Source organism: Orcinus orca, chromosome 16 (genome assembly GCF_937001465.1).
Source record: "Orcinus orca chromosome 16, mOrcOrc1.1, whole genome shotgun sequence".
NCBI lineage: Eukaryota > Metazoa > Chordata > Mammalia > Artiodactyla > Delphinidae > Orcinus > Orcinus orca.
This window is the reverse complement of record NC_064574.1, coordinates 50,488,174-50,509,606: the sequence shown is the minus strand read 5'-3', so window position 1 is coordinate 50,509,606 and position 21,433 is coordinate 50,488,174. Positions and strand designations below refer to the sequence as shown.

At 57.5% G+C, this 21,433-nt stretch overlaps 1 protein-coding gene across 5 annotated transcripts; it reads right to left on the bottom strand.

Annotated features, from left to right (window-relative positions):
• Positions 1-770: 770 nt before the first annotated feature.
• UBE2I (ubiquitin conjugating enzyme E2 I) lies at positions 771-16,048 on the bottom strand. Of its 5 annotated transcripts, none has more exons than XM_004270343.4 (7): positions 16,024-16,048; positions 10,090-10,165; positions 9,835-9,918; positions 8,821-8,893; positions 4,090-4,199; positions 3,886-3,965; positions 771-1,400 (listed from the first exon to the last, which is right to left on the bottom strand). In XM_004270343.4, exons 2-7 carry the CDS (start codon positions 10,153-10,155, stop codon positions 1,337-1,339), a joined length of 477 nt encoding a protein of 158 aa, XP_004270391.1. In that variant the 5' UTR covers positions 10,156-10,165; positions 16,024-16,048; the 3' UTR covers positions 771-1,336. The 5 variants fall into 5 exon arrangements, with proteins under 5 accessions (XP_004270391.1, XP_049555607.1, XP_033285109.1 ...); XM_049699650.1 differs by lacking the exon at positions 16,024-16,048 and adding an exon at positions 15,613-15,770; XM_033429218.2 differs by lacking the exon at positions 16,024-16,048 and adding an exon at positions 15,259-15,543.
• Between the last annotated feature and the right edge of the window lie 5,385 nt (positions 16,049-21,433).

Below are 21,433 nucleotides of genomic sequence, written 5' to 3'. Positions count from 1 at the left end.
GGTGCAGGACACGGGCCCGGCCCCCTCTGCCACTTCCCGGCTCCATCTTCAGCACCTCCTGCTGAGCCGGGACCCAGGCCCACTCTGACAGCGTCGAGGATGTCAAGGAAGTTCTGCAGCTTCAAGGAAGTTCTGCAGCTTCAGCGGCCTCATCCGCGGTGCTTTGAGGAGAGCAGCCTCCAGGCAAAGCAGGATCAGATGCTTCAGGAAAAGGGAAGAGCCTGAGGGGCAGGCGGTGGCCGGTTGCTGCTCTTTCAGGGTGTCCTGGTGCCAGGACCACCTGCGTCTGGTGGGGACACGGGGACGCTGATGCGCGAGCACAGGAGTGGGGGTTGGTGGGAGTTGCGGGGAGGGATGGCGCAGGTGCTACACGTAGAGGCTGGGGCAGCTGCTGAGGCCAGGGCGCTGCTGGGCAAGAGGAGGCCACACGCCTCACCCGCAGGTTGGGCTCCATTGTCAGGGCCCCGCCACCCTCAGCCGCCTGCGATGGCACTGAGGGGGTGAGCTGCTTGAACGGCAGTCCTCCCCGGGCCCGCCTGGCCTGGGTTAGGCATCTTGTCCTCCTGATGGCCCAGGCGGTGCGAGCTTTACAAATGTCTCGATGCCAGTTCCAACCTGACCAGACCAGAACTCTCTAGCACTCTGCAACCCAGAGCACTGGCATCGGGGGGACAGAATACACAACACTATTTACAGAGGATGGAGCCGAGTGGGGGGTGCTGGGCACACGGAGGTCACCTCCTCACTTTTAATGATGATAATGCAACAAAAACCTTTATATAAACAGTTTATTTACTCTAAACAGCAACACAGACAAACGCCATATAAACACAAAGGAAGTGATGCGGAAACGCAACGCTGGCTGACTGTGGATCTGAGGCTCGTAAGCAACACAAGCCGGGCTCTGGGAGAGGAGGCGGTGGGGCGGGGCAGGTCTGATTTTCTGTTTCGTGCAGCCAGCTGAAGGCTAAGTGCAGCTCTAGACGGCGTGAAGCATGCCTGCATCCGCGAGCAAAGGAACTAGCTCCTTGGGACTCATTGAAGTATAAAAGTTTATAATTTTACAGCAGTTGAAATACTGACATCAATATTAAAATAAAAGCAAGTTTTACATAACAATCAAAAATACAAAAGACTGAAGGAAGAGACCCTGTATGAAAAACTGGGCGATTCAGCGAGCCGAGACTGTACCAGTGGCGGAAATGGAAAATGGCGCCCGCCCAACCCTCCCCAGGTGACCAGTAATTGTAGAGAGCAACGTTAGATTTGCAAAAATGTTGTAAACAAGTTCTTGCCACACCAATCCCTTCCTTTTTATGATGCCACAGGTCGCTGCTTATGAGGGAGCAAACTTCTTGGCTTGTGCTCGAACCCTTTTCTCGTATTCCACTCTGTTTTGGCTGAGGAGGTCAAAAGAAAGACATGTTAGAATGTGCGGCCGCTGCCCGAGGGCGCCCAGGAAGCCTGGAGCGCATGAGCGAGGAGGTCTCGGGGGCACCGGTCCTGGGCCAAACTGGGAGAAGGGTGAGCCCTGTGGGTTTGCCGGTCTAGCCAGCGACCAGCAGCTTCTTTCCCCACCTCTGAGGCAGCATCCATCATACCCGTCACTGGAGGAAACAGATCTCCCAGTACCATCTGCTTCAAAACCAGACACAAACCTCTGGGGGGTTTGCCCTCAGCTCTCAGTACCATGGGAGAAGGTGCGAGCAGCTTACGGCAGCCAGGCAGGACCCCAGCTGGGGCTCTAGGGTGAGAACCACCGCTGATAAAAGGGGCCAATGTGCATCGCCCCGAGAGGAGATATTTGCAGACAGGGTTCCTGGACACCCAGTGCTGGGGCTGGTCAGTGACCCTCACGAAGGTGTGCAAAGCCCCCGCTAAGAAAGTCAGGGGTCTTTCCAAGCTGTGCTGTGCAACCAGCGAGGCCCCTCAGAGCGCAGCCCACGGCCTGAGGCCCAGCTGTAACCACAGCCCAGGCACGGGGTGGCAGAAGCTCCTCAGCTGCACCATGGCGCCGACGGCTCCAGTGCCCAGGACCCTGCCTGTGGCCTCCCTGGGGAACGGCTGCAGTGCCAGCAGCAGGAGAGGCAGAGCTGCTGGTGCGGCCCTGTGCTGGCCCAGCGCCAAGGAGGCTGGTGTGGCCCTGAGAGCTGGAGAGTGAGGTCACGGGACCAGCGCCTACAGTGGTCTGAGCACACCCACCCCCGGCCCCTAACCTTCGACCCTGGCTCCCAGTGTTGTGTCAAGCCCAGGCCACCACAGCCCCAGGGCGGAGGCAGTGGCCGGGGAGCTTTGGAAGGAGTGGGCGGAACAGCCAAGTCCAGCTCCGCCACTGACCAAGTGAAGGCCGGGACGGGGCTGCAGGCACCTGCCAGTGTAGGATGTGCCCTGTGACCTTTTGGGAGCAAGGTGGGAATACAGGCAGACCCCACCAGCCTGGGCCAGCACCGACCACAAAACCAGAAGAGCCTCGGTGCCTGACGGTGCAGAGCAGTGTCCCGTGGTACCTCGGCCACACGCCGCTGCCACCAACACAGAGAACCCAGGAAACCCCGGCTCTGCTCTATGAGCAGCAAGGAGACATCTCAGGCTTGAGGGCCACACGCCTCTGTTGCAAGGACTCAGCTCAAACGAGTACCCCAGTGGCCTTATTTACAAAGGGTGCAGGGCCAACGGGGCGCGGCAGTGAAAGCACACAGCGCCCAGCTTGAGGTCAGGGCAGGAGTCGCTGACGCTCCACTCGAGCCACTGAGCAATGCCCCCTGGCGGGAAGCCCCAGGGAAAAGGCCAGATTGAAGTCTGGAGGGGGTGGGCCAGGGGGCTCTGGGACCTTGGCCCTGCCGGGGGGTTCTTCTGCCCTTAGACAACACTGGGCTGGGCCCAGAGACCTGAGCCATCTTGGGAAGAGAAATACCTCTCCTGCAACGTGGTGCTTCTCTCAGGTGGACTCGCAACAGCTGGGGTGCCGGCTGCTCAGAGCAGCCCCAGGACAGTCTCAGCCTCTGCTTTACCCTCCACCTCCCACTCCAGATGCCCTCCAGGAAGGAACAGGCTCCTGCCTGGCCTCTCCCGAGGGCCAGCCCCTTGGGTCCCAGGCCACTGGGGCACCTGGGCACTGTTCTCAGAAAATGCTACTCTCCATTCCCCAATTCCCCTCAGGTGTGAGCCTGGGTTTCTGAACATGGGCAGATGGAGCAATGGGCGTCAGAGCCCCAGACTAGCTTAAGGCCCCGTCCAGACCAGCCTGGGGAGGACCACAGGCTCACAAGCCACGTTTAACCACTGCTCACCCCAATTACGTCATACCAGGCCTCCTCCCTCATCACGGAGAGTGGACGCAGGACCCACGTGCCATGCGGGGAAGGGCCAGGCATGGAGTGGACGCCTGGCACTGGCGGGTGGGGGGGGTAGGGATCACAGCAGCTGGGTGGCCAAGAGCAACCTGATCATCACGCCCCCACTGACCACCCCCATTGGAGGCACCACACCCAGGCGGGACCAGGAAGAGGGGCTGGAGACGGGGAGAGCAGCAGGAGGGCCAAGGTGGAAGGTCTGGGGTCCCTGGTTGAGCTGGGTTGTTGGACATCCCTCCCTCAGGGCCCCACTCAGGGGGATGTTCCCTCTGAGCTGGATCAGAGTCCCAGGGCCGGCCCGGCCACAGCTCAGACACAAAGTGGCCAACACCTGAGCTCGGCTTCCTGACACCCACTCCACCGCGGGTCACCTGTTTCTGCACACGCAGATGCCTTGGCTGCAGGACAGCCCGGCTGCCGTGTCTCACCCCCCCTACCGCTGCCTCCCAGCCAGGCTGTCAGGGGCAGCCTAGACCAGACTTCAGGGAGGCCAAGAAGAAGTTGCAGCAAACGGGGCTGGATTGCTACTAACCAGTAGATCGTGTAGGCCTCTGCTTGAGCTGGGTCTTGGATATTTGGTTCATTTAGAAGTTCCTGTATTCCTAATAAGATCTGTGTAAGAGACAAAACAAACAGAGCAAGATGAGAGGCCAGCGGGCTGAAAGGCAAACTTTCCCGGGATGGAGGACCACTGGCCCTCGGGCCCTGAAAGGTGGAGGGAGCTCGCACTCCATACCTGCTTAATCGTGATGGCCGGCCTCCAGTCCTTGTCCTCCTCCAGGATGGACAGGCACACTGTGCCTGAGGGGTACACGTTCGGATGAAATAACGGCGGTTCAAACTTGCCTGGAGCAAAGGGAATGAAAGAAACATGTTTCTGGTGGCAGGTATCTTCCTACCAAGTAATGTCCTGCCCCGACGGGGCCTCTCCCCCTACACTGGGGCACCCGGCTGGTCACCAGGCACCTGGCCAAGAACTACTTAGAAAAACGAAACTGGCCCTGAGGTGGGAGGAGTAAGCAGCCACCTTCCTGACAGACTCAGAGGGGAAGCCACGTGCTCCCAGGACGCCACCCGGGGTACTGGCATTCAGAGGACAGAGCCCCAGATGGCTGCCCCCATGTCCTCCCAGCCGGGCTGCGGCCCGACTCAGGAAAATGGGAAGGGGCCACTGCAGCAGGTGAGGAGGGTCCTGCGGGAAGGCCAAGGGCAGAAACTCAGAGGCCCTTCCAAACAAGTGGCCATTTTCAAAGCAGATCATCCTGCTTCAACACAGAGACTTTTATGACCCCACATTCTTCCTTCAAAAATAAAATAACACAAAGCAAAAAAAGTTAATTTTCTTTTTAAAAAATAAAAATAAGAAAGAATACATGTAGGAAATTTGAAAACATAAAAGAGCAGAGAGCAGCAGGGACTTCCCTGATAGTCCAGTGGTTAGGACTCTGCGCTTCCACTGCAGGAGACGTAGGTTCAATCCCTGGTTGGGGAACTAAGATCCTGCATGCCTTGTGACATGGACAAAAATAATAAAGGAAAAAAAAAAGGTAGGAAAAAATTGCCATTATGAGCCCCACCCAGGGTCCGTTAACTCACCTAACGTGTGTTTTTCTCTCACCTGGGCGCTTTCCCCCTTTCTCTTGATTTTTAAAACATTATTTAATTATACCCAGAAAAGTTCAGCTAGTACACTTGATGAATTACCAAAAATGAACACACCCACTCATACCAACAGCTTCCAGAAAACTCCCTCCCTCACCTGCCTCATTATCCCAACTTGTACACCCACCCCGCCCCCAGACCAGGACTCGCGGCTCTACACCCAGGGGTCAGTTTGCACCTTGCTGCCACACAGGCCTCGCTGGGAGAAGCTGCCCATGGACTTGCCCACCCCACCGTAGGTGCACATCTGAGCTACTACGACTGAAGCTGCAAACATTCCTGAACGTGAATTCTAGTGCACACAATGTGAAAATGCGGGGTTTTAAGGTGTCCATGTTGAACTTGAGTAGATATTGCTCATTTCCACAGCAGCTGTATCAACTTACATGCCGCCAGCAGGGTCTGCATGTTCCCACGCTTTGTGACTTTGCCAGCCCCTGGTGGTGTCAGCCATGGAATTCAGCCACCCTGATGACAGTGGCTGCCTCTCATGGTTCTGATTTGCATTTTCCTTTCACTCCCTGCGACGCACTTGCTGCTTCTTTGGAGAAGCTCTTCTTTAAACCTCTCACACGCTTTTCTTGTTGACTTGCAGATGCTCTTTATATACGCAGGACACAGGCCCTTTGTTATTTGTCTCCCAGCACCCCTCAGCCCCTCACCCCCATCTCAGGTGACTGGCTGCCTTCCCTCTGCACCAGGTCACCCTCCTGACTCCTAACACTGCCATCACATGGACTGCTGACCTCCACAAACGGAACCTGGTCCAGCTCCTTGGCATCTGGGAGACTCACTCATGTCATGAACACTCACAGACTCTTCCTTCTCTCTGCTGCAGACTGTCCCACTGTTCATCTGTCCATTCTACTGTGAACAGACACCTGCACTGCCCCCAGCTTTTTCCAGACACATGCCGCCCAGGCCTTTCGGTGTGCACACTTGCACTGGGTCTCTCCTCAGTGAACAGCCGGTCCCAGGGCAGGTGTTAAGTGTAGCCTCAGTAGACAAACCGAGAGCTTTCCGAGGGAAGTGCTCTCTAGAGCTGGGCCCCTCGCTCCCCACTGCCTGCCTGTTCCTGCTGGGTTGTCACTTGCAGTGTCTGGTGATGAGGTCAGGCACCTTCCCCTGTGCCCACTGGCTGGGTGGAGAGCCTCTTTTGGGAAGGGCCTGAGCTAATGGCAGTTTGCCCTTTCTCACTGAAGTGCAAACGCTCTTGATGTATTTGGAACGAGAACTGACAAACACATCCCATCTCTCTCCTCACTCTCACTGGTGTCTCCTGATGAGGAGATGGTCTTGATTTAAATGCAGTCCAGCTCATCCTTTCTCTCCTTATGGTTAAAGTGCTCTCAGCCTGCCCATGTGATGGAGAGGTCCTCCCGTCTCCTCCACAGCTGTACTTCCCACCGGGCACCAAGATCCGCAGGAGAGCGAGCTCTCCTTCCACTGGGCCCCCCATGCCTCCCAGAGTTGCCTCTGTCATCAGCCAAGCTTGTATACTGCTGGCCTCTCTGGACTCTGCCTTGCAGGCCTGTGTCTCAGTGTCCCTGCAGCAGATCTCAGCCCGCTTTCCATCTTGCCGTCCTACAGGTCTGGGTGCTCTCCTCACCCAAGCGGCCTCAGCCTAGGCCTCACAATCTCCCCCACAGATCTCCAAGGGCATGGCTGTTCTCAGCACCCTGCATTTCCTGCATTTTAGAGTCTGCGTGACAGTTTCCAAAAAAGTCTGCTTGTGTTGTGACTGGGATCACACTGAACCTGCAGAAGAGCTGGGAGAGAACAGGCACATGCACTCAGTCTTCCGAGCTGTGCACACGGCCTGCCCTGCCAGGGATCAAGGCTGCCCCTGATCCTTGCAGAAACATCTGATCATTTTCAGCAGAGAGATCTTTTTTTTTTTGGCCACGCCTTGGGGCTTGTGGGATCTTAGTTCCCCGACTAGGGATTGAACCCACGCCCTTGGCAGTGAAAGCTGGACCAGAGAATTCCCTTTTAAATTTATATTTATTATTTTTTTGGCTACACTGGGTCTTAGTTGCAGTACGTGGGATCTTTGTTGGGCATGCAAGATACTCCGTTGCAGCGTGCAGGCTTCTCTCTAGTTGTGGTGTGCAGGTTTTCTCTCTCTAGCTGTGGCACGCGGGCTCCAGAGGGCGTAGGTTCTGTAGTTTGCGGCACGCAGGCTCAGTAGTTGTGGTGCGCGGGCTTAGCTGCCCCACGGCATGTGGGATCTTAGTTCCCTGACCAGAGATCAAACCCATGTCCCCTGCATTGGAATGCGGATTCTTTACCACTGGACCACCAGGGAAGTCCCCCCCTTTATTTTTTTTCTTTTCTATACGTGGGCCTCTCACTGCTGTGGCCTCTCCCGTTGCAGAGCACAGGCTCTGGACACGCAGGCTCAGCGGCCATGGCTCACGGGCCCAGCCGCTCCGTGGCATGTGGGATCTTCCCGGACCGGGGCACGAACCCGTGTCCCCTGCAACCGCAGGTGGACTCTCAACCACTGCGCCACCAGGGAAGCCCCCCCCCTTTTAAATTAAATAAAAAATTTTGTGAATTAGTCTTTTATTCAGCAATCTTAGACTCAGGGAAAGATTGTCTGCAGTCTTGTCTTCCAGCTCTTCTGCTGGGATTTCTTTTTCTTGTCGGGCTCTATCTTCTTGGAATTCCAATACAATGTAGAATAGAAATGATGAACGTAGCTACAATGTCTCATTTCTTGATTAAAGATATTCTTTTTAAATTTTTTTGGGGCAGCATTGGGTCTTTGTTGCTGGCATGGGTTTTCTCTAGTTGCGGCGAGAGGGGGCTACTCTTTCATTGCACTGTGCGGGCTTCTCATTGCGGTGGCTTCTCTTGTTGCGGAGCATGGGCTCCAGGCACGTGGGCTCCAGAGTGTAGGCTCAGTAGTTGTGGCACATGGGCTTAGATGCTCCACAGCATGTGGAATCTTCCCAGACCAGGGATCAAACCCATGTCCCCTGCACTGGCAGGTGGTTCTTCACCACTGCGCCACCAGGGAAGTCCCTGATTAAAGACATTCTTTAAGGTAATACCTGCACGTGGCAAAAAAATTCAAACAGCAAAGAACCACCCCAAATGAAATAAGTCTCCATCCCAGTGGTTAACTGTTAGTTTTAGAAATTCTTCTGGTTGTGTCTTTATAACAGACATCTTGAATTACTGACCACCAGAGTGAACGCTGACAGTCTTGGTGCTGGGGGCACTCTTCACATGCTGGGGCATGCGTTAAAACACCCAATTAACCAGACACAGATAGCATTTGCTCATTTCCAGCTACAAAAGGGGAGGGACCTGGGGTCCCTTCTGAGTTTTGCTGAAATGTGTTCTGATGGTCTGGCCACTGCACTATCTCAGATGCAGCCCTGGCTCTTTCTTCCTGCCGCTTTCTCTGGAGACTTCAGCACGCTATCCACCCAGGGTGCACACGCTGCACCACATAAGTATCAAATTCTAACAGGCAACAAAACCCTCTGTGGGGTGAGGCTCTGGACCGCTGTCCTTCTGCATGTCTACCCCATCCAGGGCTGGAACTTGGTGGCACTAAGGGCCCACCTCTCAGTGATGAGAGCTGGGATTCTGGGTCTGAGACTGGGCCTATTATGTGCACCTCTAGCCACTGGGGGTACAAACAGACTCAAATCCACAGCCAGCCCCAGGGATCAGAGTCCCTGGAGCCACCCCAGGAGCAGAGCAGGACATAATTGAAGCTCCACAGGCCCAAGCTCTCTGAAGGAACAGGCAGAAGCCGACCGACTTCTGAGGACTGCGTTCTACTTACATTTCGGAGGTGAGGATGGATAATCGTCTTTGAACAGCATCCGTAGTTTAAACAAGCCTCCTTCCCACGGAGTCTGTTGGGAAATAAAACTGTGATCAGGTGTGCTAAGGGTCTCTGCGGCGGGCTGGGCCCAGGAAGGGCAAGGAGCTTGCTCCAGCTGCACCCCAGGATGGTGAGGGCCCCCCAGAGGCAGCTCCTAATGGCTCACAGCCCACTAGCAGGACTGTTGGGGCCTCCATGACCCCCGAGTTGGAAAGGGCCTTCCCTGGAGAGACAGGAGGCCCTGGGCGGCTCCCGCCGACACTGAGTGGGTACAGTGAAGACTTGGCGGCTCTGTGAGGCTCCTCCCTCAGGTCCCATGGGTCCCTGGGCAACCTCCCAGTTCCACGGCCCAACACCCCTCCCCACCCGCCACCCCCAGGCCTACTGCTGTATGCTTACAACCAACCATGGGTAGGAGAAAATGGAGACGATGAAGCCCTGTCATCACCCAGACACCTCAGGAGTCTCCTCCTTCCTTCCAGTTCACCCAAGAAGAGACCCTCCCTCCCAAATGCTTCCAACGTGCCAGTCCTAACGGACCCAGGCACACTCAGGTGAGCGGAGGAGGCAGCACCGTGGCCCATGAGTGCAGGACATGTGGGGCCCCACATGGCTGTCTTAGGTGGCTGATGCCGGGCCTCTGTGTCTAAGGATCTGCAGGTGTCCCAGGCTCAAGACCCACACCCCCCGTGCCCCAGAGCACCACCATGTCCGGGCTGCTTCAACCTCAGCCCCCCTCCACCCCCTCCAGGGCTCCTCCTGCTCCTGGGACGTGGCAGGGGGGCTGCATGATGCCACCCCTCCCCATCTGCTAGAGCCCAGCTTCTTTCTGAATTAAGACTGCCCGGAGGGCCACATGTCACCCTAACCTTGTCCCCCTGGCCAGGGGATGGGACCACGGCCCGCGTGACCATCACAATCATCACACACACTTGAACCTGAGTCCTTCTGAAGGGGGGCAGCCCCTCTTACCCCCTTCTTCCCGGGAATGGCGCACTCCCAGTTCATGAGGTTCATCGTGCCGTCGGGATTTTTTGTTGGGACGGCCACAAAACCCTGAGAGAAAACAACACAGGGCACATCAGCGCCGTGGCAGCCAGTTCCCTGCTCCCGGGATAAACCCGCCAGCATCAGCCCAGAGGCCAAATGGCTGACCCGCAGGGACCTGACGTTCTTGTCAAGGGGAAACCATCACCCTGCCACATGCAGAAGTAAAGCTTTCCTTACAAACGGGTGGTCTTTTCTCCAAGCTTTCCTCTCCTGGGCGAGTCTGCTGAGAGCGATCCCCGACATGTTTGCGTCCCTAGAAGAGATGGGCAGAGTGTGCGATGAGCACCGGCAGCTGTGGGCCCTCTGCCCCCTCACCCCGTGCCCAGCCCAGCCCAACAGACTCGCTTCCAAGAAGCAGGGAAACCAAGGTTCCCGCCCGGCCCCACACGCCGCTCTGGACAAGCTGTCACGGCTCCCCCCACCCCAGCCTCCCAGCCTCCTGGTGCAGGCAGCTCACCAGGGAACAGGGAGCGGGTCTCCCATCCCCAGGCCCCCATGGCATACGCTGTGACCTGCATTTCATGGTGACACAGAGCTCCAGAGAAGCAAAGCCCCAGGCCCAGGTCACATAGCTGCCAGGTGCTGCATGGGGAGGGGCGCCGTGCACTCGCAGCAGCCACCTGCCCACTAGCCCTGCCCTCTTTCTCCTGTGCACCTGCTGGAGTGACAGGGACCCCAATTCCACCAGACTCCATAGCAGAGGCAGGGACAAGATGGGGATGTCCAGAGCGCAGGCCCGAGACCTGGGAGGGGCAGTCTCTGAGCACTCCCCTTTCCCGGTGCAGGGACGTGGGGGTGCTGGCAGGCCTCCGGCCCAGAATCGGGGGCTCAGAATCTAGACTCATGCCCAGCCAGGAGGAGAGCCCTGGTCCTGGAAGGCAACCAAGAGGAAGGCAGCCCTGGGCAGAGAGCAGTTTAACCATGCAAGGGGTGGGGGCTGCCCAAGTCCAGAGGCAGCACGCCCCCTCCCACCAGCATCCAACAGACCCACCTGTCACCAGGCCTGGGGGCTCGGGCCTTCCCTGGCCCCTGCCACTTTTTCATCCTACAGCCCCACCCTAGGACCCGCTGCCACTCCACCTGTTGTGAGTGGGCCAAGACCTGTCTCCCAGTGACTTTGGGAAAGTCAACAAAAGGGGGAGCAGGCCCTGCAGCCAAGCTACGCAAACTCCTGGTCTCTCCTGAATATCGGCTCCCCTGCACCTCTGGACCACAGACCCTCAGGGCTTGGCGGCATCAGCCACTCAGATTCATTGCCCGGAGCTGTCAGCCCATCTCCCAGGTGCTGCTAATGCAGCACGCAGACCAGACCAGACCAGGCATGTGGCACTCTATCGTAACCCCTGCTGCCCTCGGCCTCCTTCTGCCCACAAGAACGCGACCCTTAGGGACTTCCCTGATGATCCAGTGGTTAAGAATCTGCCTTCCAATGCACAGGACGCGGGTTCGATCCCTGATGGGGGAACTAAGGTCCCACGCGGGGCAACTAAGCCCACACGCCGCAATTAAGACCCGAAAACTTGCTGAAGAATTTGATCCCAAGTGTGTTTGCTGGTCTTCAGAGTCCATGGGAACATTAAAGATACCCTGAATCAAGTATTTCCATTAAGCAAGACTTTAACAAGACCGAAGAGAGTGTATCCTACACGTGCATGGCCGGTGGCTTGTCCCCACCCTGCAGGCTTGCACTGGAGGGCCCGGGGACAGGCCCCCTCTGCACCTCTGGCAGGGAAGAGGTCCAGCACCTCGAGTTCCCTAGGACAACACGGGGCCCCCTCCGCAACCACAACACAGCTCTCAACCAGGCACAGAAGAACAAACTTCTGCCAAAGACAGAACTGGAAACCAGCCGTGCTTCCCAGCTGTGCTGGCCCTGACCCAGAGTTGGGGACCACCAAGCCCGTTTTAGACCTGAGAAGGGAAGATCAGAAGTAACCTGCCCACTGAGGGAGAAGCCTCAACTCAAACCCAGGGGGTCTTCCCACTTCCGGCAGGAGGGCTGCTCCTCTCTGCAGCCCCTGCCTCATACTCACTCCTGCAGCCCCCTCCCTTGGCTAAGGCTGACCCCCAAGTGCTCCAGCAATCCAAATCAAAACCTTGTTGCAGCATCTGCTGGGACACTCTGCCCCCAGGCTCAGACAACACAAACACGCCCACGTTCCTGCAGGAGAGGTGGAGTCAGGTCAACAATGCAACAGCAGACCAGCCGATCAGTGGGGCCCTGGGCGGCTACCTCACTGGGTGCTGGTTACAAGGGCACGTCCCCAGGCCCAGTGGCCCCACGGAGCCAGGAACTCTGCGGGGATCTGGCTCTTGGACGACTCCCCAAGAAGTAAGCATAGCTGGGGGGGAGGGCGGGTTTGGGATGGCCACCGCAGCCTCCAGCATCACCCACGAGCCCAGGTCTCAGGAAGTGGGGTGAGTTACTGCAAAACACCAGAGCAACGGGATGTGGTGTGTCATCAAGAAACACATATACTCAAGTCATCATGAAAAAAAGCGAGGGTCAAAAATCAAAGCCCGGGTTTCCCTGGTGACACAGTGGTTAAGAATCCGCCTGCCAATGCAGGGGACATGGGTTCGAGCCCTGGTCGAGCACGTGCTGTGGAGCAACTAAGCCCCTGCACCACAACTACTGAGCCTGCACTCTAGAGCCCGTGCTCCACAAGAGAAGCCACCACAATGAAAAGCCCACACACGGCAACGAAGAGTAGCCCCAGCTCGCCACAACTAGAGAAAGCCCGCGTGCAGCAACGAAGACCCAACACAGACAAAAATAAATAAATTTATATATATAAAAAAATCAAAGCCCCCCACTCAGCAGGCATGGTGACAGGAGCTGTTGCCCTGGCAGCACTCTGACCCAAGCACACCTTCTAAAAGGCTATAAACTTGCCCAACCTCAAGATTAAGTCCAAGACAAGTAACACCAGGCCTGCACCCAAAACACAATTTCTCTTTGCCACCCCCAACCCCAGAGCTCTGGTCTGCCCGCTTCCTCCCCATCTGTGGACCCGACCGTCAGTAACACGTCTAGGATCTCCTTCCCTGGATGGCACACCTCTATCTGCTATTTTCATTCATTCATGCAACATAAATTGAGGAATGGTATGAGTGTCGCTGCCCGGACGGCTGACATGGGGAGAAGTGCTAGGTGCCAGGAGACACAAAGCAGGACGACTACGAGACGGGCAGCACCTGGGTCCTAATGGTGGTCAGGTGGCTGCCTGGACACAGCCTGTAGCAATGGGCTCAGTGCAGGAACATAAGAAAGAGCCGGAAGGGTGGGCACTGGTCCTGAGGGCCTGGGATTGCTTGAGGGAGGCGGGGAGATGCAGCGGATCAGGGCACAGGAGAGCGCCAGCCGCTTTTGTCTTTAAGACTCTCTTGTCGGAGGCTAGGGCAGTAACCCCAAAGTCTGTAAAACTGTAAAACCTTCATTCCTGAGACTTTTTCAAACCCTTCAAATGGCTCTTCTAAATAGGGCTCAACCCCACCTCATCCCCAGGGCTGGTGGGAACGACCCCCCCCCACGGGGCTTGAGGGATGTGGAGGATGTCCACAGCAAGCCCCTCACCAGCCAGGGCAGAGCACGCAGCATAGGCTGGCGGCCACCTCTGAACTAATGAACGCAGAAGTTCAGCAGCAGAAGACAAGCAGCTGGCGTGAGGTTCCCGAGTCTGTGCTCGGCCAGGCATCAAGACTGGTTTCTGGAGCCCCAGGGCAGCACTCTGGACACCGAGGATCCGTGGATTCCGGAATGGGCAAGCCAGTACTCGGGCGGCTCTGGAGGGGCAGGGCTGGGCCAGGACGCAGGAGAGGCCAGCAGGGCAATCCTGAGCACCGCCTGTATGCTGACCGCATGCCAGGACCCTGCCACAGGCCACCTCTTCTGCTGACAACGGACAAAGCTGCCTCTGCAGGCCCTGTCCAAGCACCAGCTGTGGTTGTCTCAGGTGCAAAAGGTAACGGGGGGGGGGGTCCCCATAGGAGTTCCTGCAGCCCCTTCCTTAGGGGTGCCAATGGACCAGAGTGGGAACCAAAAAGACCGCTTCCACCACCAGGGCAAACAGCCACAGGTGCACACCTGCACTGTCCCAAGCAGAGACCTGGCCTCCTGCTCCCCAGGAGAAAGCAGCCAATTTGGTACATTTTAATTACAACATGGAGCCACTACTTCAGAATCGCACTTAGGATCGAATCTGCCTTCCCCAAATGACAGAGAGGCACTTAAGGAGCAGTTAAGTGTTACTAGACACTTTAAAACAGCAAAATCATAAGATATGAAAATAAGATATCTATGAACTGCTAAACACAGCCTACAGGGGAGGACCCGGGTTCTCCAGGGAGACCCTGGAAATCTGCCGTCACCTTCTTCCAGATCGGGCTGTACTTGAACCCGCTCTTCTAGTTGACAGGAGACTTCAGAGCCACTTACTGGCTGCATATGTGGGCGAGTGGATTCTACCACCCTCAACCTTCTCACCTGTAAAATGGACAATAGCACTGTGACCCCACAGGTTGGCCGGGGATGAAACTGATAAAGGATCAGCAGCCCCGGATGGGTTTTTTTCACCCAAAGTAAACTCCCCAGGGGAAAGCACTGGCTTCACCTGATGCAGGCACCCTGCACTCAGGAGACACTCCAGACCAGGTGCAGTTCCCTGTTCTTTCCTGACATTACTTCCCAGGACCCCAAGCCGTTTCTGAAGCAAGGCCCCAAACCCCCAGCAAGATTCACCAGACAAAGGAGCAACAAGATACAAAATTCACGCCTAAACCACCCGAAAGGCCATAAACAAGTCAGGACAAACTTGGGATCCATCTCTCTTTTCTGTTGGGTAGGTTTTCTATCCAAACGCACGGTTTCCTTAAGAACAAGAAACATTTACGACTACAGGCTTTAAAAGGACACCAACAAAAGCCAGTTCCGCAAACACAGAACAGTAACTTTGCTAACTGAAGAACTAAGCTTATTTCCAAATCATACAAACCAGACCAGTTAATTCCGTGATTTAGGAGCAGGTGTTGTCGTTGTTACCATGATCCCAGCTAATCATCGCCTCGCCTTCCTCCTACTCGCCTAACTACCAGTTCCAGCCTCCATGCAATTGGTACAAAGCAGTCTTGGGAGGAAATCTCCCCGTTAAGGGGAGCGCTAACACTCAGTGTCCCACCAACTGGGAGCGGAGCTCCGGAGGCGCAAGAGCTCGGACTTGTTTTCATTTCTAGGCATCACACGCCACCCCCCCAAACGCGCCCGCGCTTCTGCAGCGCGCGGCTTTGCACTCTTTGTGCGGTGCGTCCTCTCCCGGGCTAGAACGCGCCACAGGTTCGCGCGCACACCTTGACCCCGGAAACGCTCCGCCTTGGCGGAGGGCTCGGCGCTCCTGTCACCGCGGCCCGAGCGGCGGGCGCCGTCTGCGGCCCCGGACGCGACCCGCGCGCCGCGAACCGCCCGAGCGCGCGCCCGAGCGAACGTCCCCCGCCCCCCCGGGCTGCGACGGGCCGGGGCTCGGGCCGCGGGCTAGTGAGCCCAGCGGGTCGGCCCCCGCCACGGCGTCAGCAGCCCGGGGCGGGCCGGTTCCCGGGAGCGGGCCGGGCCGCGGGTGTAGGGCGCCCGCCCGGCCGGGCCCGACAGCGCCGGAGGCCGCGGCCCGCCGAGGCCTGGCCCCCGGCCCGTCCGCCCCGCGCGCTCACCTCGGGCGGCCGCGGCCCGGCGAGCGAGGCGGACGAGGCGGCGGCGGCGGCGCTCCCTTTGTCTCGGGACTTCCCTCCCGAGCCCGCTCCGCGCGCAGCCCGAGCGCTCGAGGACCCCGGAGCGGGCGGGGCGGGGCGGGGCCTGCGAGGCCTGCCCACCGCGCGCCTGCCCCGCAACCCGCCGCCGCCGCCGCCCGCCCCGCGCCGCCCGCTAGGCCGTTCGCCGCCCACCGCCCGCGTTCCGCCGCCGCGCGCCCGCGCCCCGGGCCCGGCCCGGGAGCCCGGCCCGGGGGCGGCTTTCCAGTCAGGCGGCGCCCTGGACACCTGCTCTCTTAAAGGAGCCGCGTCCCCGATGTGAGGGAGCGTCTGCAAACTCCCCTTCGCGGGGCACGCGTCCACCCGAGGACACACCGGCGAGCGGCGGGGTAACGGGGAGGCCGAGATCTCCAAGGGCTCCCCGGATGCCCCGCGGGCACCTCCCCGGGCACGGCTCCCAGAGGTCTCCTTGAGGCTAGGATCCGGGGCAGGGGAGCAAAGACTACTGAGGCCTAGGGATCCCCAAAGCGTCGCAGCAAGGTGACGATCCCTCGAGTATGGCACACTGTGAAGCCCCTTGCAATTGGCCAGTTCGGGGCTCTGGGCGGGGCGTTTGTCGAATCTGCCCAATGAGCAGACCCCGTACAAAAGGCCGAGTGCGGGCCCGACCGACGGAAGGAGAAGTGCGGACGCTCCCTAACCCGGGGGCTGGCACTGGGGGGAGGGGCGTCGGGGCTGGGAGCAGGTGGGGGAGGGGTAAGGAGGCTGGCCGAATCACGGCCAAGTCTCTGCCGTCCCGGTCTCGGGTCCACCCTGAACCTGTGTGCAAACGCGGGTCCTTCCCGACCACGCTGGGCGCCTCCCCGTCGGGCGGCCCCTGACCCCCGCTCCCCCGCTCGCGGTGGGAGAGGGCGCTTTCCAAGGTCAGGCCGCCTCGCCCTTGGGCGCTTTGGGATCAGGTGGCGAGAGGTGTCCCGGGCCCCGACCCGGGCCGCGCGGCCGGTGCAGGGCTCCTGGCGGCCCTGGACAGCAGAGAGGGCTTGCTCTCATTCACTGCTGCTTTCCCTTTCACAGTCTCCCTCTGTCTCCTTCCTCCTTCCTCCCTCCATTTCCTTGCATTCCCCGTCCCCACCCCAGTCCCCTAGTTGGCACTGTGCTGAGACTGTTGGCCTCCAGGGCAGGGACCCTAGGTCTGGTGTCCCAAGGCCCACATTTGGCCCAAAGCTCTCAGCGGGTGTTCAGTGGATGAATTGCGTGTGCTCCCAGCAGTTCTGTTATTCTGGAGGAGTACAGTGAGGAAGGCCACAAGCCCTGAGATGGGGGGTGGGCAGCGGTGTGTGTCGGGGGTAGTCTGCTGGGTCTGGTGGCTCTCTTGGGCTGGAGAGGGGGTCTGTCTAGGGTACCTCCTGGTCAGCAGTGGCCCAGCGAGAGGGCCTGGTTATAGTGATTGGGGTCCCAGGTAACAAAGGCCAGAGGGCCCAGCCCCCTTGAGCCGCATGTGAGCATTCCAAGTCTCTCCTAGGCTCTGAAGTCCAAAGGGACTGCCCACTCCTGGGTCCCCACAGTGACCCAGCGTGGGCCTGGCCTGAGGCGCTGCCTCCCTTTGTCCCTCCACTGAGGCAAATGCCAGGATCAGGGATTGTCTGAGACATCTGTTCTCTGGGTCCCCAGCCCTGGTTCGCTGGCTCTGAGTGGTCCTGCAAGTGTGCATTTTAACAAATGCCCCAGGTGGGCCTGCTGCACAGCTCCTGGCTGCAGAGATACACTTTAAGAAACCCCAGGAGCATAGGTCTCAGGTGCCAGTGCCATCTTTCTTGTGAGAATACCAGGAGGTTTGCACAGGGCTGCATGAGGAAGGCACCCAGCAAGTAGCAGTGGCCAGTGAAAGGTGGTGGCCATTGCTGGAGGAAGGAGAGGAGAACTAGGGGCCCACATGGGCTCTGCACAGCCAAGGGGGCAAAGAGAGGGTAGGGCTCACAGTGAGGTGGGGGCAGATGGGCTGGAGGGGTAATGGTGCGTATAGTGTGAGGAGGCAGACTGGATGTGGCATGTGGTTGTGGAGGGCCTGGGCCTGATTCTGTGGGCCATGGGGAGCCATAGAAGGCTGTGGAGCAGGAGATGCAAGACAAAGTCCTGGTGAGGGGACACCCGGAGGTGGCGGAGGTGTGGCCCTCAGCCCAGGTGGCTGAGTTCCAACCAGCAAAGAGAACTCCTATCCCAGTGGAAGGTGGTGTGGGGTCCTCATGCTGGCGGGGAGAAAGGGTGCTGGGATCGTTGGAGAGAGGAGGGACGTTTAGCTGGAGGGTGGGTTGGAGGAGGGCAGGGAGTGGGCAGGCTCTGGAATCCTCAACCTTCAGAAGCCTTATGTGAGCAGCCTGCACCCCTGCACACAGGTTCTCCATGGTGGCCTCTCGGTGATCCCCCTCATCAGTCATTCACAAACGTGTATCCAGAACTGACAGTCCATGAAGAAGCACACTGCCATGTTGTAGGGAGGGCCACATGGCATGGAACAGGGGGTGACATCCAGGAACTGAGAATGGCCCCCCCCACTGACAGCCAGCAAGAAAGCAGGGATCCCAAGCCTTCAATAGCAAGAAGCTGACAGCTGCCAACAATCGTGGAGTCTGCGGGAGACCCTGAGCCCCAAGAGGACTGGAGAAGGTGACCCCAGTCTTCCGAGACCCTGAGCAGGGGACCCCACTAAGCCAGGGCTTCTGATGCACAGAAACCAAGATTTTAAAAAAAGAGGTGCCTTCTTTAAAGCCACTGAGTTTGTGGTGACTTGTTACACAGCAAGCACTGACTAAAGCACCTGGTTTAGACAGGGAGGTCTCCGAGGAGGTGACCTCCAAACAGGCCTATGGGGAGGGCTGGGGGAAGAGCCTTCCCGGCAGAAGGAGAGGGAGGTGGGCTGAGTAGGGAAAGGCCAGTGTGTATGGGGCAGAGCAAGCAAGGGGGAGGGGAGGAGGGGAAGGCGTGGGGTGGGATAGGCAGTTGAGACCAGACCACAAGTGACATTTCCACTGTGCTGGGGAGTTTGCTGTGTCCAAAGTGCAACAGTTCTCGTGAGAGAGGGGGGATTTGATTGGGTCCAGCTCCCTGGGTACAACGGAAAAACTGAGGCTTGCAGAGGGGGGGGGCTTTGTGCAATGTCAGTAAATATAAAGCCCTGGGGAAGGATTCCGGCTGACTGAGCCAGGTCATGTGCCCACCATGTGGGGAGGGGGTAAGTGTGACTGGGAGCTGCCTAGAGTAGGGGCAGCACCCCCAGCTCCCCCGGGTGCCTGCTGAGGGTCAGGCCATGGGCATCTGGGAGGTTTGTGTGCAGGGGCTGCTGCTCCAGGGGCTGGATTAAAAAGGAAGAAAGTCCACATGCAAAAGAATGAAGTTGGATCCCTACCTCACACCACATACAAAACCAACTCAAAGACCTAAACATAAGAGCTAAAACTATAAAACTCATAGAAGAAAACAGGGGAAAACCCTCATGACACTGAATTTGGCAATTATTTCTTGGATGTGACACCAAAAGCACAGGCAGGTAAAGGAAAAAACTAGATGAATCCAACTTCATCAAGATTTAAAACTTTCGGGAATTCCCTGGTGGCGCAGTGATTGAGAATCCCCCTGCCAATGCAGGGGACAAGGGTTCGAGCCCTGGTCTGGGAAGATCCCCCATGCCATGGAGCAACTAAGCCCATGTGCCACAGCTACTGAGCCTGCGCACCTAGAACTTGTGCTCCGCAACAAGAGAAGCCACTGCAATGAGAAGCCAACTCAATGAGAAGCCCGCACACCGCAACGAAGAGTAGCCCCTGCTTGCCACACTAGAGAAGGCCCGCACACAGCAACGAAGACCCAATGCAGCCAAAAATAAATAAATAAATGTATTAAAAAAAAAAAGATTGAAAACTTTTGTGCATCAAAGGACATTATTGACAGAGTAAAAAGGCAACCCATAGAATAGGAGAAAATATTTGCAAATTACATACCTGATAAGGGGTTAATATTTAGAATATATAAAGAACTCCTACAACTCAACATCAACAAAACAAACCCAGTTCAAAAATGGGCAAAGTGTCTGAAAAGACATTTCTCCAAAGAAGACATACAAATGGCCAATAAGCACGTGAAAAGATGCTCAACAGGTCTTCCCTGGTGGCGCAGTGGTTGAGAGTCCGCCTGCCGATGCAAGGGATACGGGTTCGTGCCCCAGTCCAGGAAGATCCCTCATGCCGTGGAGCGGCTGGGCCCGTGAGCCATGGCCGCTGAGCCTGCGCGTCCGGAGCCTGTGATCCGCAAAAAAAAAAAAAAAAGATGCTCAACACCACTAGTCACTAGAACAATGCAAATCAAACCCCTCTAAAATACTACCTCACACCCATTGGATGGTAATTTTAAAAACAAACAAACTGGACTTCCCTGGCCTCCGGTGGTTAATTAAGACTCTGCGCTTTCACTGCATGGGGCATGGGTTTGAACCCTGGTCAGGGAAGTTCTGCATGCTGCTGCGGTGTGGCAGATAAATAAATACAGGAAATAATGAGCATTGGCAAGAATGTGGAGAAACGGGAAGCCTTGAGCATTGCTGGTGGTTATGTAAAATGATGCAGTTGCTGTGGAAAAATCTGGAAGGCGGGAAGGCCAGGGGCTTGGGAAGGGCTGCATCTGTCTCCCTGAGCTTGGGAACAGTCCTTGGAGGATGAGGAGCCCCATCTTTCTGCTATGGGGGTACATGTGGATTGCAGGGGGTGCTGGGAGGCACTGGATGGGTGCCCACATCTGCGCCCCAAAGTCTCCCTCTCCTCAGGCCCAGCCCCAGTGCCCTCTGCTTCGTCCTCCAGGCTCTGGTGGGCAGTGCTGCCCTCAGGCTCTCCAGGTCCATAGAGGACACCCCCTGAGCCTCTGACAGACTCCCCTGCTGCAGTCCAGCTGAGCCAGGCTGAGCCCTTTGCAAGATGTTCCTAAGTAGCAGTGACTCAGCTGTGATGGGTTCTACTGTTCCCTTTTCAAGGGGCTCCCCTTGCAAGCTCCCCGAGGGAACCCTCTGACCTGAAAGGGCTGGGGCACCTCTCAGACCCCCGCATGGCTCCTCAGGCCCTGGCCTGGCCCCACAGGGCCCAGAGGACGCTTTCTAGAGGCCCAAGCTGGGATGCTGGGGCCGTGTGAAAGTGTCACTCCCCCCCATCTGTGCACGTGTTAACCTGGTCAGGGTCCCCGAGCTTGCTTGTCTCATCCACTGGATGGTTTTGTACATTAGAACAGGAAGGAGCAAAGTCTGGGACTGTCTCTGATTGCCTGTGCCGTGAACTGTGGGTGTGATTGCTTTTCTGTGTCCCAAATGAGAAAGGAAGATGGTCGTTGGATGCCCATCACTGCCGGCTGCTAAATTGCCACTGTCACCGAAGAGAGAGGCTGGGATCAGGCTGGATGCTCAGAACTTGGCGGAGGGTGGACCCCCTGCTGGGCGTCCCTCCCAGCGCCCAGGTGGTGGGACTCAGAGAGGGCGAGTCTCTACTTCCACTCCCCCTGGCCTGCAGAGAGATGAGCCACCAGGATGAGAGATAGTTTTTGATTGTCAGGAGCATTTCCGTGAGTGGAGAATAAGGCTGCCTGGGGCAGCTGGACAGCCTCTTCACTGCTGTGTAGGAAGAATGTGGCACTAACAGAGCTTGGGCCCCAACCCCCATGAAACAGATGGAGGACACATGGGGTGGGGGGGGGCCTCCTTCTCTCTCCAGGTGACTTCCCACCTGGTCATACATTCATTCACTCCCTCTCT

Bases quoted from the DNA above. Each gene is read 5' to 3' on its own strand.
- UBE2I (XM_004270343.4), bottom strand. From the start codon at position 10,155: ATGTCGGGGATCGCTCTCAGCAGACTCGCCCAGGAGAGGAAAGCTTGG. The intron at 9,919-10,089 runs GTAAGGAAAGCT...GTTTTCTCTCAG, and splicing joins GGAGAAAAGACCACCCGTTT to GGTTTTGTGGCCGTCCCAAC. The intron at 8,894-9,834 runs GTAAGAGGGGCT...ATTTCCCAACAG, and splicing joins CCATTCCCGGGAAGAAGGGG to ACTCCGTGGGAAGGAGGCTT.